Source organism: Amblyomma maculatum, chromosome 5 (assembly GCF_055883805.1).
Source record: "Amblyomma maculatum isolate TAMU_Amacu chromosome 5, ASM5588380v1, whole genome shotgun sequence".
In the NCBI taxonomy this organism is placed as follows: Eukaryota; Metazoa; Arthropoda; class Arachnida; order Ixodida; family Ixodidae; genus Amblyomma; species Amblyomma maculatum.
The window spans coordinates 35,222,882-35,237,973 of NC_139348.1; the positions used below are offsets into that span (position 1 = coordinate 35,222,882).

The 15,092-nt window shown below is 45.7% G+C and overlaps 2 protein-coding genes across 2 annotated transcripts in view; one reads left to right on the forward strand and one right to left on the reverse strand.

The window, feature by feature from the left end:
* The window catches only part of LOC146188000 (sphingosine kinase 1-like), a 150,631-nt gene that overhangs the window by 93,952 nt on the left and 41,587 nt on the right, over positions 1-15,092 (reverse strand). The window lies entirely within an intron of this gene.
* Positions 4,348-8,025, forward strand: LOC146188001 (uncharacterized). The gene is made up of 3 exons (XM_084603584.1): positions 4,348-4,643; positions 4,963-5,056; positions 5,297-8,025. The coding sequence occupies exons 1-3, from the start codon at positions 4,491-4,493 to the stop codon at positions 7,708-7,710; spliced, it is 2,661 nt and encodes an 886-aa protein (XP_084459710.1). The 5' UTR covers positions 4,348-4,490; the 3' UTR covers positions 7,711-8,025.

A 15,092-nucleotide genomic window follows, 5' to 3' on the forward strand; every position in this document is an offset into this window, starting at 1 on the left:
GGTGCACACAAGACGGGTCAATCCGCAGCACAATCACGGAGGATACCTAGGAAGTGTTTCGCTTTGCTGGCAATGCTGCAAACAGCGAGTCACCGCGGACCCCGCAAAGGCCCAAGTATACAATTGCGAATAAATTTGTCAGGCTCCAAAGACGCCAGAGGAAGTAGACGAGGTACCACTCCTACCACTTAAAGATTGCTTTTTTTTTTTAATCGTAAAATTCGAGTAACTCAGTACAAAGTTACAAAAACATTTTAATGTCCATTTTTATGCAGTTACATATTCCAAACATAGCTTTTTGAAAGGGGTAATAAAAATGACATCCAGAGTTATCGTACAATGTCAATAGCTCATACTCTAAAACAGTATTTGAGAAACTGTTGGCTAAACAATTTACTGATAGTACACATGATAGGAACACATGATAGTAAATAAACAACATAGGTCTCAAAAAAGCATCTATAACAGTGTGGCGAAGAGTTTGAACGAATTTGTTAATACATCTATCAGAAAACCAATGGATACAATAAATCACGATATCCTGCTATAAGTGTAAAATCAGCATGACATTTTCCTCTTGTTTAGTCACGACTATAATATGAATGGAGATCAAGAAAATTCTGGCTTTCTTTGTGCGGCATATCTATGGCTCCTAAATAGCTAAAAAGTATATGCTAAAAAGTAAGTACATTGCATTTCCAAATTAGCAATATTTTAATTGAAAACCCCACAATTCATTCCTACGCATAGGAGCTATACTTAGGAGCCTTAATCCGTACATTATTGAAGTAATCTATATATAGACCCACACCGAGGGGCCCTCGCGGAAGGCGCGCGCAGCAGACTGGAGTGAAAAATAAGGTTACCTTCCATAAGAATACATACAAAGGAATCATTCCAAAGCAGTTTACTTATTTCTTATTTTACTGCGAAACGCATGAGGGTTCGAGTCGAGAGCTCTAATCGGAAAAATGCATGTAAGCAAGAGATATCGTAACATTTTGGTCGTTTCACAGAGTACCAATGGTATCTCATCATCATCATCATCATCAGCCTGATTATACCCACTGCAGGGCGAAGGCCTCTCCCATATTTCTCCACTTTACCCGGTTCTGTGCTAGCTGCATCCACTTGACCCCCGCGAACTTCTTAATGGTATCTGCCGGTAGTTAAATGTTGGCGAGTGATTTGACGAAATATGCTAAGTCGCCGGAGGCAATCTATTTTTAAAATGGCGCTAGAAATGTGTTTTGTGAAGCCATACACACCGCCGATAGGCTCGCTATCCGCTGGGTGTTTCTCCGAACCGCTCAAGATTCTCTCGTAGCTTGATATGCTGCCGCCACATGCACTCAGTTTGCTTACGAATACCGGTCGTTCAAGGTATGAACTCGTTTGTCAAACTTCATGATACGGGAACGAAAGGAAGTGGTCCACTGTAGCAGACGGCGACGTGAACGACCCTCTAAACACGCAAAAAAAAAAAATTCAGTAATTATGCTTTTCAGCCTTAGATGGAAAGCAAACAATTACAGGTGCATGCGTCGTCTGTTCAACTTCCGGTGGCAAACTGATTCTTACTTCAATAGTGGCACGCATGCCAAATTGGAAGCGAAATTGTATATGACATCCCCGAAAGCGCTGTCCGAAGAAAGGTTGTGTAACACATTTGATACGGAAAGGGATAAAAAAAAAGTACAGGTTTGCACTGAGCTTCGGTTAAGAGCTTAATGGCGAAAACCTGTCTTCCTTCTCTTCTTCCCCTACCTTGCGTGTTTTTGAACTGGTTATAACTTCATTACTTTATTTGGCTTCATCGTCAGAACCGTCCTTGGCGGGGAAATTATGCTGACGTCAGAACTAATCGCGACGACTCGCGGAATAATGCTGACACATGTCGCAGACGCGAGATATTCACCATGAGCCTAAATGGCTTTCGCCTTAACAGTGCCGCCACACTGAGGTCCGTAAGTGGTGCTTGTGAGCGCACAGCCAAAAGAGAACAGAGGAGAGTTCCCTGCTATAGAGTGGTATCTGATATGCATGGCGTTGTTTCACTCACCGTTTCAGTGGTTAGACAACGACAGTTGCAAAGCCGACATTGTGGGTGCTTCGAGTGTTGGCAATGCCGAGAGACCGATTTTCGCTTAATGGAGCTAGCGAGGCTTCCGCCCTAAAAAAAATGTTGCGTAATAACAGAAAGCGGAATTTTGCGTAATATGTTTTTTACAGGTACAACTAGCTGAATAATGAAAATAGAGAAATGCACAGCACAGACAGAGTTTGCTACAATAGAAAAGCCTGTGGACTATAGAAAAGTAAACAAAAGCAAATACGTAGCATTATATATAAATCTGCCAACTTACATCAATTTTCTGTTAGTCATAAACGGAAACACTCAAGTCACAGAAAAATTAAAAGCATAACAGCAGGATAGAGAACAACAGCATAACAGAAGGACGTTGAGGCTATATTTCTCCCTCCTTAATTTGCAGCGCTACGCGTTCGTTGTAGCTGTGCTGCTGCAGGCGCTCCTTCGATGCCGACGTATACTTGCTTAGCCTTGCTAGCCACAGGGGCGGAGCCGCCGCCGTCGAAGTACTCGGTCTGAGCTAGAGCGATGCGTAGAATGAATATTTATGCCTAGAACATGCGCCCATCGAAGAAATCGCTTTATGATCGCCGCGGCGTCGATCCGTAAGGTAGTGACCACGGGTGATACGTGCATGCGTGCAATTCGATCGCGGAACTTGTTGCGCCGTGTCGACAAAAAGTGCCTCATGAGATGGAACACTTTCACCGCTGCATGAATTGTCCGCTCGCCATCTGAAAGAGGGCCCCGCGGTAACGTCAAGTGACGGACAACGCAGCACGTGCGCAAACCGCGCGGGGAACAAAATCATGCAAACGAGAGCTCTATGCCTGGCCTCTCTCTTCAGTGAAGCAACACTAAATTAAACATGCCGCACGACATAATCCGAAGCTTCTACAGACGGCGACTGGCAGAGAGGTGGGTGGATGACATTCGGAGGTTTGCGGAGATAAGGATGCCGCAGCTGGCTACAGGAATAGCGTTAATTGGCGGGGATAAGGGACAGTCATTTGCCCTCCAGTCGATACAGCGGAGGGCTGATAACGAAAAAGAACCTTACTGAGGACAATAATCAACCCTGGCGAATTGTTTTCACTGGAGAGAATCACTATAGCAATCGAATCATATCACACCGTCACTCGCCTGGCACGCTGACAACAGAACGTAAATGGCTCGATTTTAATCCCGAGAAATTTACAGGGGGAGATAGGTGCCGTAAAAGATGATTACACATCACGCACGCTGCCGAATACGCCGCCACAGTTGCCCATAGCCGGATACAACGTAGCGACCGCCGCGCTGCATTCCTCCGAAACGAAATGTAGTCCGCTAAAGATTTTCTCGTTATCTAAAGAACAAGGCAATCCGCCGACAGAAATAAAGGGACAAGAACTGTGACACACTTGACTTTTATGATATTGTTGCGACGAAGAAGGCGCGAGAGGAGCCCTCGCGCTATGTCACCAATTAAAGGAGTATAGACAATTCGTTTTTACGCTCGTATTTTATCTTCTGTAATAACGGGTAAGACATTACTGTACATGAATCGCCTCCTGATATTAGCCTACGGCCGTTGAATATCTATAATCAAATTTCTTTTCTCGCCAGTTTCTGTTTGAACAGTTGGGCGATGGCTGTGACGTCACAGTCAAGTCTAGGTCACGTGAGAGATGAATAAAACAGCAATATAATCGTTCCTGTGTCGTTTTAATTCACCAGAACACTAAGGGCAGCCTGCCTCAAGGACAGGGATTACAAAAGGTGAAGAGTCAGCGATTACATCGCTGATTGTGACGTCACAGCCACCTCTTGGCAGCTGAAAGCGAAAGTGGCGAGAAAATAAAATTGAATTAAAAATTACTTAGCGGTCGTAGGCAAAAACCGCGTGGTGATCCATACACACTAATGTCTTACGCATCATTAACACAACGAAAAATGCCAACACAATTTGGTGTCTATAGTCTTTTTCTAAAACATCTTCACCTTGTCGCCGTGTTGTAGTCTTCTTGCTTGTCGCCGCGTAACAATATGATCTAATATCTAAAAGCTGATTTCGCTCACTGCTTTCAACGGCCATCGGAGATAATGCAGGACGCCGCAGGCCATGAACCACTGGTATACCAACTTCTGCGCTTTATTTATTTATTTATTATTTTTTTTTTTTTCAATGTACACGGTCGTCCACTTCTACCTTGAACACCGCTCTGCGCGGCCAGCGTAGGGTGCCCGGATGCTCTCTCTCGCCCCCGCTCCGTTCAGGGTGGGGACATTCTTAGAAGGAGCTGTCGCCGCCTCGACCGGTTTTCGTAGCCGCTGTCCGCCATTGCATAGCCCAGTCCCCACGAAAGCAGCACGTGTGAACTTTGCGCGGCCGCCTGGCTGTGGTTTTCGGCGCAGAATGCCTGGTTGCTGCGTGCCGTTGTGCACGAACCACTCCAGAAATGGTTGGAGAATGTTTCATTTTCCAACAGAACCGAAAAGAAGGCTCCTGTGGATTGTGAAAGTCAAGCGCGACAAGTGGCAGCCGACAAAGGGATCGTGCGTATGCCAAGTGAGTATTGTGCCTTCGTTTTTCGTGTCTACAACTTATTGCCGTGCACGTGTAGTAACCGCTATTGGAGTCTGTCCGTTTGTGCTGTGCAATGTGTGACACCTGGCAGCCTGCGCACTAAAACGCAATAAAAAGGCTGTCATGTAACGAATGAGTTTTCTATGCCTGCATCATGAAACTGTACAACGCCAGAATCTTTCGAGGGTGCTAAATATGTTGCATGCGAACCAAGTACTGAAAGAAATATGCGTTGATGATCCATATCGATTTTATATTAAAAGCTTCCCTCATTATGTCCCGGTCCTGACATTGCCTGCAGGCCCACTTTGAAGAGAACAACTTCGAACAAAATCGGGCCGACGGCTGGAAGAAGTTGAAACCAAATGCTGTGCCAACCGTATTTCCCTTTAACGGTAAGTACATACAATACTTTGACATCAGCGTTGCATTCATAAGGCCGCTTGCCGTTGTCGTATTTTGACGAATGTTAACGGCACTAATGTGCTAGCGCTTGCAATTCCAGGCTTAAATCTAATTCCGGCAACGGGCATTCTTATTTGCACCTTCAACTTGTTCATTATTATTATTATTTATTTATTTTTACTTCACTAATATTATTATTATTATTATTATTTATTTTTTTGCTGTTGTAGCCTTGCCGCGGCAGAGGAAGCCACCGAAAGAAAGGATGCGACCTCCTGTGTCATCCGTGGCATGTGAAGATGAATCTTCACTAACAGCTGCCGCCTCATCACCTGAAAGCAAGGAAACAGCTTCAGCGTCCCTCAAAAGCAGCAATGAACTACCTCCAGGACATGACTGCAACCCAAAAGCAGCCAGCCTGAGCCTTTCGCCAAGTGACAGAAACAACGCGCAAAGCTCGGCTTCTGCTGCGCTGTCTACTGGAGTTCATGACCAACAATCTGCTAATAGCTCCTGCGCAGAGTTAAATAAGCAACTGGCAGATATGACGAGAAAATATAACCAGCTCCATGAAGCGCACAGCAAGGCAAATACAACCATTCAAGGCCTTAAAAAAAAAGTGAATAAGCTGGAAAATAACTTAGAAAATGTTGGAAAGCGCATGAAGTTCTTGAACAGAGATCAAGTGGAAGCACTTTCACGAAACAGTAACCAGGGGAGCACATGGTCACCACAAACAATCCGGCAAGCACTTCAGATTAAATTTGCATGTGGAACCTCGGGTTATGAAACAGTTAGGAGACTTGGGTACCCACTTCCGTCCAGTAGAACTCTTGCGCGTCGCCTACAGGGTCTGAAGTTTACGCCGGGGATCCTAGCTGAGGTGGTCGACTTGCTAAAGATGAAGGCAGAAGGCATGGAAGACGTTGAGAAAGACTGTGCCCTTTTTCTTGATGAAATGGAGATCGCCGAGGGATACGAACTTGATCGTGCTGGAGATTTTGTGTATGGGGGAAAAACTTTGCCACTGAAGCCAGATGAGCCTGCACACCATGCCCTCGTATTCATGGTGGGTGGCCTCACTCAGAGATGGAAGCAAGTAATTGCATATCATTTCACTGGAAGCCACGTCGATGGCTTGACCCTCAAGGAGTGCGTTCTGCAGATTGTTGAACTTTGTGCCGACATTTCGCTGAGAATCCGCGTCGTGACTTCGGACATGGGAGCTTCAAACCGGGCGATGTGGCGGGAGCTTGGATTTGCGAGTCACAGAAATTCTCATACTGTTTGCACAATATCACATCCTTGCCTGGAAGGTAAGGAGCTTTTTTTTACTGCAGATGCAGCACATGTTCTAAAAAATATCAGGGGACAACTTCTGAATTCATCTGTGTTTACTTTAAGTGATGCAACTGTATGTGAACATGGCTTGCCATCTAACGAAGTAAGAATAGATCATGTACGCGCTGTAGTACAGTATGACAGTGACAAAGAACTTAAAGTAGCTCCAAAGCTCTCAGAGGCGCATGTTACTGCCGGCCACTTCACTAAAATGAAAGTAGGAGTAGCTGTACAGTTTTTCAGAGAGGCTCCATCCGCAATCCGGTATCTGGTGAGGCATCAAATTCTGGGCCCGGAAGCTGAGACAACCGCGTGGTTTCTGGAACTCATTTCTAAATGGTACACGATTATGTCTTCACGACACCCATCAACGGCCCTAAGCCTTCAAAACATGGAGAAATACCATTCAGCTATCAGCACACTTATGCTGGCACTTGATACCATTCAAGGTATGAAAGCAGGCAACACGCCTCAGTGGAAGCCATCTCAAGCAGGTCTTATAATTTCTACAACCGTCGTTCTTCGACTCCAGGACACGCTCTTGAAGGGAGAAGGCTACAAGTTTTTTTTGACTAGTAGAATACTCCAGGACTGCCTGGAAAACCTATTTTCCGTCGTACGTCTCAGGAAACCGGTTCCGAATGCCTACGACATGAAGTGTGCATTGAAGCTTGTTTGCGTGAGCCAGTTTTTGCACACACCAACGACAACAAACTATGAAATCGACGATGGCCAATACCTTGTTGACATGCTGTCGAAAGGCCTGAAAGAGCAGGCTGAAGCAGAAGTAGAAGGCATTGACGACGCGGAGATATTTTTCATTGAGGAGCTACAATCAGCTGATTGCGCTATTCTTTTCCACATTGGTGGGTTTCTTGTCAAAAGCATTGTCAAATCGTTTGACTCCTGCGAACAGTGCAAGACTGCAGTCTTGGGATCCAACAGCAGTGAGCATGCATATTTAACAGCGCTGAAAGAATATGTTAGCGATGGGAACAACCTTCACTATCCAAGCGGTCCAGTCATGAGCACCCTAAAGTCTTGCGAAGAGCATTTCCGCGGCATCACCACTTGGACTGATAGCGCACTCACCATTAAATCGCCAGTGCAGGCAATAACAGCATATCTGAGCAAGATGTTGCGATTCAATCTGGAAACATGCGAACAGCACAAGGAAGCAGTTCAGAAGATGCTCGTTTCAAGCTACGCGAGACTGCGGTTACGCATACACCTTCGTCAAATTGGGGCAAGAACAATTAATGGAAATGCAAGTAAGACATGTGCAGGAGTCAACCTGCCATAAGCTCAGAAAGTGTCATGTTTTTCTCTGTACATAGCCACATTATATGTTCCTCCATTTTGGTTTAGGAATAGTGTTTAAATGTTGTCTGCTTTTGTCAATTTGGGATTCTCGTCATGCTACACATTTTCTATTGTTTTCTTTTCTGTAATTATTTGCATTTTATACTCAGCTCATTTCCCCTTCTGGCTCACTATCTGTTAAACGAATAAAAGCTTTCAAAACATTGCTCTGTACGCCTGTTCTTTTAAACTACGGGTGTATCCGGAACTAGCATGATAATAGCTGCTGAAGTATATTCCCCAACACTGATGTCAATACCAGTATTTACATCTATTAGGATTTTTTTTATTCATACAATTCAAATTAGCATTTTGATGCTTCGTAATGGCACTTCAGTAAAAATTTAGAGAATTCAGCCAGTTTGCTTTGGGAACGTGTAACATCTAGAGTTCGCCTATGCTACAGGGAACAAGTCCACACCATGTCAATAAAGATCATCTGCCATGCGCGGCGCGAGAACACAGCGATTCACGTCTCGTACTTCCTACGCGAGCATTTCCTACCTGGAAGAAAAAAAAAAAAAAAAAAAAACACGCCTCGTTTATAGGACAACGCTTTGCAACATAGGTTGAGCAAAACTATACCATCAAAAAATGAGCCTCCCTGATCTATTATTATGGCTCTGGGCATGTGGTTAGAAGCTCTGGGCATCGAGAAAGAACCGAATCGGCGTGTGTGCTCGGCGCACTTCACTCCAGACGCCTTCGAGTGTTCATCGGTAACTTTGCATCCGTAGGCTACAAGCAACGGCGGCTACGCAGCAACGCGGTGCCAACGATGCCAGGCGCTCTGCGAAAAACAGTCGAAGACGGAAGTATCGTGACGGACTGAGCAGTGAATGTTGTGCCAGTGACCACGTTTTTGGTCAGCGAGTCTGTCGAAGTTCATACACGATCAAGGATTCAATGTTTTAACTGCTGTATACTTTCTCAGAGAGTCATCGTTACGAGTAACGACCTTGGCAGCCGCTCACTGTTCTCTCGACTGTCAACAGATCGGGCCGCGTGAGCGCGTAAGCACACTTGAGAGCTCGAGTGGTGCTATGAGGAGGAATGGCAACGAAATTTTAAGGTCGAACGCTGCGTACAACCTCTCGAATTATATAATATTGGTCAACTGTCGATCGCGTGGCTTGTCTGAAAGTTTGCGCAAGCTTGTCGATTTTTTTTTTTTTTTTTCAGAGCATGGCTTGCTGGAGCTCCGACCGCATTATCGAAAAAAAAGGGGGGGGAGGGGACGGAGTACATCCCTAGCACGCGCGTTCCCCTGTCCCTTGCCACAAGCTCTGTTGACGCAACAAAGCAGATGAAACGCGTTTTTACCCCCCACCCCCCTGCTCTTTCTTTTTTTTTTTTTTTTCGATAATGCGGTCGGAGCTCCGGCAAGCCACGCTCTTTGCGCAAACTCTCAGACAAGCCACGCGACGACAGTTGACCAATATTATATAATTCGAGAGGTTGTACGCAGCGCTCGACCTTAAAATTTCGTTGCCATTCCTCCTCATAGCACCGCTCGAGCTCTCAAGTGCGCTCACGCGATGCACTCACATTATGAGCGCATCTGCTACTTTGGCTGCCAGTTGTAGTTGCTTTGCCACACTGGCTCTGGCTGTGGGTAAACGCAAGAGGGGGGGGGGGGGGTAATAACTGCAATTTTATTGTAGTGTTTGCAGACTTGGAATATGGCCAGATCTTTAAGGCAGTGCTGTCCCTATGGGAAGGATATGGCTGCTCCAGCATGAGCATTTCTAAGGGGCCAGTGACAACCAAAGGAGGCCAGTGCTGAGGAATCGGCCATGGGTTAATGGAGCTGCCAGACCATGAGAATGAGCAACAATTCAGCGCGGCCACATCACTCAACGATCACGAGAAGTGACAAGATAGTGGCTGGTATAGCAATGTGGACAATAAGAGTCTGAAGCAATGAATGTCGTGGATTTCGGTGACACTTACTCCAACGACGAAAGGCATCATTTTCAAAAGGCAAAGCTTCATCATGTTAATTATGAACCCATAGTACTAGTACTGGGATCAGCACAGACTCGCAGCTGATTCTCAATGCAAGGGCTTGCAAATGAATGTTCGTACAGAAGATCAAGTCACATTCTTTTCATCCCATATTGCCAACATCACAGTGAAAGCCTGGTTTCTGCAAGCCGCATAAGAGGAGATGTGTTATCAAGGTGTTATGACATGATACATGAAGAATGACCTTGTTCACCGACTGCTACAAAGTGTTTGTGCACTGTTCTACTGTGTTTTCCTGGCATTTGCCATAACAGCATATGCCACAGAAAATTTGACTGCGGGTTCAAAGAGCACGCAGCCATCGAGCTTGCTGAAATGCTTTCCCATTGCCTTAGATGCAAAATGTCTTAGACAAAGTTTTACACCAAGATTCATTGCTGCATGTTGTGTGGTTTCATCCATGACTTCAAAACTTGCAAAATGGACTTTATGCCAGGTGTGGTGATCATCCAGCTGGTTTCGATAGCTGCTCCTACTGGCTTCCACTACACCATTGAAAGTTCCTTGTTGCCAGTCCCAAAATCTAACCGTGCCGTGTCGACCTTGTGCATGACCTGAGTGCTAAAGATGAATGTTTTTCTGCATCTGCAAAGTGTGTCCATGTTTTTGACCAACTGCATTTGATCCAGTCTCCACTGTCCCCTAAGTGCAAACAAGTTCAAACGGCTGTAGCAAAAATGTTCGTGTTCTTGAGGGACCAGGCCACTGCAAGACGTCATAAGTGGCATGCAAACAATCTGCTGTGGTCCAGTGTGTCCCACTCAGCATCTTTTTTCGACGTTGTGAGGGATTATGGTGTGCAAATTACGGAGCTCAGAAATGAGGATCTGACCTTCCTTCCTTTATATTTTGTTCGAAGCCCTGTGTTCATATGTCCAGCGATATTACCTGGAACCTTCACCAACTCCCTACAGCTGTGCTTTTCTTGTAGTTAATGTTTAGCACTTAGAAAGCAATGCTTGTTGTGTTGTATATGACCTTGTTGAACTTTGCAGAACTCAAAACCAGCGAAATGTGCCAGTTGTAATGCAGTGCAGCTGCGCTGGGACGAACCTGAACTGAAAATATTCTTGAACAAAACCTGTGGTCCAGATTGTGGCCCTCTCTGAAACTGGCCTGCTAAAAGGAAGATCTCTGTCTAGATATATGACCGATAAAAACTGCCACGTAAACTGTTTTTCTGATATAAGTCTCGCTGCTATACATACTCCAGGAAACTCCGCATGTGTGTTTTGATAACATCACCAATCTTTGGTTGGACGTCATTAAAGTAGCAGCTGTGAGGATACAACTCTGCTCACAAGCTCTTTCTGTTGTTTCTTTGTATGTGCTTCCACAGAAAATTTTAACTGTAGCTTTGTAACTGGTGTGATCTCCTCAGATCACATGTTGATTTAAATTTCTATCCGTCTCTCAGAGTGACAAGAACACAGATTCCTATTTGTGAAAACTTCTAGACATTGTTGACAGTGATATAAGCCACGCGTCCTATTATCCTTCAGCCTCTGCTGTAGACCTGCCCCTGCATTCATTCAACATCCAAGTGAAGTGGTCACTGGCACCTTGCTGCATTTGGAGTGACCATTGCTTGCATTTAGTGCTGCCTATCACCTATGTGGCTCCAAAAGTGCTATCCGGGTTAGTATACTTGGCAGCAAGGAGTAGGTGTCGAATCTTGCACATCAAGAATATGAACCTCTTTTTCTTTTTTGGTATGCTCTCGACATTGGAAGCTCAACATGGTCTGCTTCATACCTTGCTGCCTTCGTACCTTGCTGCAATACTCCATGCGCCAACATAGCTGCAGGTCAAAGTTATGCAATGCCAGAACTTTTGCCTCACTACCAGAATATAGGTATTGTTGTGGCTGAGCCTTGGAACAGACACCTATATGTGTATCCGAAGTGCCATTGGCACAAGAGCCTTTTCAAAATGCATCACTGAAAGTAGCCTGGCCAGTTGGTGCATGTCTCTTTGTGGAGCAGCATGCAGTATTTCTTGCCTGCAAGCAATATATTTATTCAGTTGCTAGCGAGTTCTGTGTTAGTGTCTTCATGACTCTGTTCCGTCACCCTGTGCACTGTTTTGCTAAGGAAAATTTAAAAAAATGGCCATTAACATGACCACAGGGGAAGCATTTGCTTTTCTCGGTTCTTCCCGGTGTTGCAATATGGTGTTGTAGTTTGGCCTCATGGTTCCGGAAAGTGTAAGACCAAAAATGAAGAGCCCTGAAAAAAAGTGTTTCAAAAGTTGTATATCTGTGTTGCCCTTTTCTGTCTTTGCCTGGCATACTAATTGCTTTTCGGCTTAACAGTACCACATGCTGTAATCCGTGCTGCAAGCTGTGCACTGTATAAACAAATGAAGCTTGAAAAAAACTGAAAACTTTTTTTTTTTTACCCCTCACAGTTGGGAAATTTAACCCTGTGTAGCGTTCCGATGGAAACATCTTCCTAATCATGGTCACCGCACTTGAAGGGATCACTCTTTGTTCTCCAGTTCAGTCTCTCCCCCAAATCCATCTTGCAAACTGGTGGTAGGCCACATAACATTTTCTAGAATGAAAAGAAGAGAGACATCTGTGAAAGAGCAATCTCGGGATTTACAAAGCTCCAGTCCACATTGGTTTGACTCAAATGTCTAGCATACTGCAAAAAGAGTACCACCACAAATCACCTCCATACCTTGAGACAAAATACCCTATGTAGAGTGTTTTTTTAATGTTTTCTCGCCTCAGGGAATAAAAAAATATAAAAGAAAAGGTTATACATAGATCTAACAAGTTCTGCTATAGATTAGTCATTACATTACTGATAGTGCTTTCTACACATATGCAATGATAATAAATGAGTAAGCTGCACTAGTGAATCCAGAGAAATACTGTGCTTTTACAGCATGCACACATGTTGGAAAGGTTCAAACGTCCTTAATGTGGAACCACATGGCTCAACATCTCGGCAGCACAGAGGCTCCGTACACCTGGACGCAGCAACAGTTTCAAGTCATCAATGTGGTGTTTTCTCCGCTCGCGTGACTTCCGGGATTAAAATTGAACGTAATGTTACCACAGTGGCTCTATCACCACGTTTTTAATCGCGATATGGACAAGGCACATTTCGTCAATATACACGTATGTTGTTTTTCGAAGTTCGCGAGGCGTGCCTGCGTACCGAGAACGACTTGGCGGAAACGATCTGATCGAGCCACTGCATTCTACAAGAATTCGTTTCAGTCCCAAGAAAGATGCAAAAAAAAGTGCTGCGGTTCATATTTACCAGTGCGCATCGTCAGCTTGGTGGTGGTCTGGCAGCGTTGCTGGGCGATCGTCGTCAACATCGCGCGGTGGACGCGACGACGCTGGTCGGCTGCTGTTCGTCCCCTTTCGGCGTATCCCCGCACGGAATAATGAGCAGATCGTCGCTCCGTCGCGATATATCGCGTTTGAGTTCCGATTAGTCTGGCAAGTCCATTTACGGTGACTTCTTATGCACTCCTAAGGTGCTAGCAGTGCTGATATCGGATGGTGAAGCGTCGCTGACCATCCACCTGTTTATCAACATGGGAGCGACGCTGTCAACTTACGCCCACGTGTTCCTTGTAACCATAGAAACGGCGCTGCCATCCTTGGCAGGAACGAGTTAAAGCAAACAGGCAACCATGCAGTGATAACTTCCGCGACGTCATCGGTTTGCCTCTTTTGATTGGTCGCACCCAATGACGTCAATGGGAGAGCGAAATGGGAATGGGAAGCCCCGCAAAATTTGAGTTGAGGGCAGTTTTTTGTTTGCTTCTATTTTTAAATTTCTTCATTGAATAACTCCCGTTCCTGTGCACCGATTCTTGTAATTCTTTTTGAGCTAGTATCCCTGTGACGTAAAGAAGTGACCTGAAGCATAACCGATATCATGTTACGAAGCGCTTCGCGGCTCCTTTAAGCGGCGGCTCCGCCAAGGCGCCGCCGCCGCTTAAGCAGACGACGCAGCGGAGGCCCCACCTACAGCTGTCACTGCGCTTGCGCGCTCGTTCCCCAGGCACCCGCGAGAGGCGCTCCGCGGAGCGCTGGCCGCGCAGAGCGGTGTTCAAGGTAGAAGTGGACGACCGTGTACCTCAAAATAGTGGTCCTTTCGTGTGCGGGAGGTGCTCGGTTCGATCCGCAATTCCGCCCCACAGGCTTCCAAAGGGAGCCTGTCGGGCGGAATCAAATGGTAGCGAAATTTATCTTCGCCGGACTTATCTTGAATTAAAACTCTCTACTGAAGCGGAAGATGTAATGACGGTCTGAACCAGAAGCGAAACGCACGAGGTTCTGCGTGACGGAATGTGCAGACAAACGAGATGCTCGCAAGTTCAAAGCACAAACAACAAAACGTATGACGTGACTCGCGCCGTCCCATACGGGAGGACCCTTTCCGCACAGCCGGCACGGAAAGCGATCGGCAGCAAATGTAGATGGCATGCATAAGCATATCGTGCGGCGACCACGCACTGCGCAAAGCCATGAAATAAATGCGTGATATTCGCAACCCACGGAGTGTCTGGAACGCCGCCAAAGGGCATTCAAAGCACGAGTGAGTTTGTATCCCTCCCGACACAGAAGAGAAGAAAAGAGCAAGTTGAAATATGTGGCCGCGCTGCCGGACACTGCGGCTCTTTGGCATTCGACTCGATCATTGGGCAGATTTCATGTCTAACAAGAAATCGAGAACCTCCAGTATAGGCACATAGGGACGGGGTCGATTTCTGCCTGATCCGCGTCTTTAAAAAAAATTGTATTGTATTGTATTGTATTGTATTGTATGACAAAAAAAAAGTACAGGAATAGTATATTAAGACGCATTTCAACCAGCGCACTTTATCATCGCGGAAAGTCTCGCTAGATGTGAAAATGCGGCGTTGGTCTCAAAAGTCGGTGACTGCATGGCTGGAGGAACCAACGTTACCTTGAAAACCGGAAGTAGCAACCAAGTGTTTCGGTCAATCTTCATAGCGGCCCTGTCGCTGCCACCTCTACAGGCACCTTCAAGGAAACCTCTAACCAACAGCTATATTGCCCGTACAGATCTGCGATTGTGTGCACACCGGCATCTAAGGGCCCACTGACGAAACCATGGAAGAAATAACACAAAACTCGGTGTAAGTGAGGCAGCAGCTCCTAACGCTATCGCACCGCCAACATGTAATCTACTTTGGTGTCCCCTGTGACACCAATTAATCAATGGTCCCTGTGACACCACTTTGGTAATCCAGCTCAAAGTATACCAGTTCACCACCATCGCTATCACCTTATCAACGTTC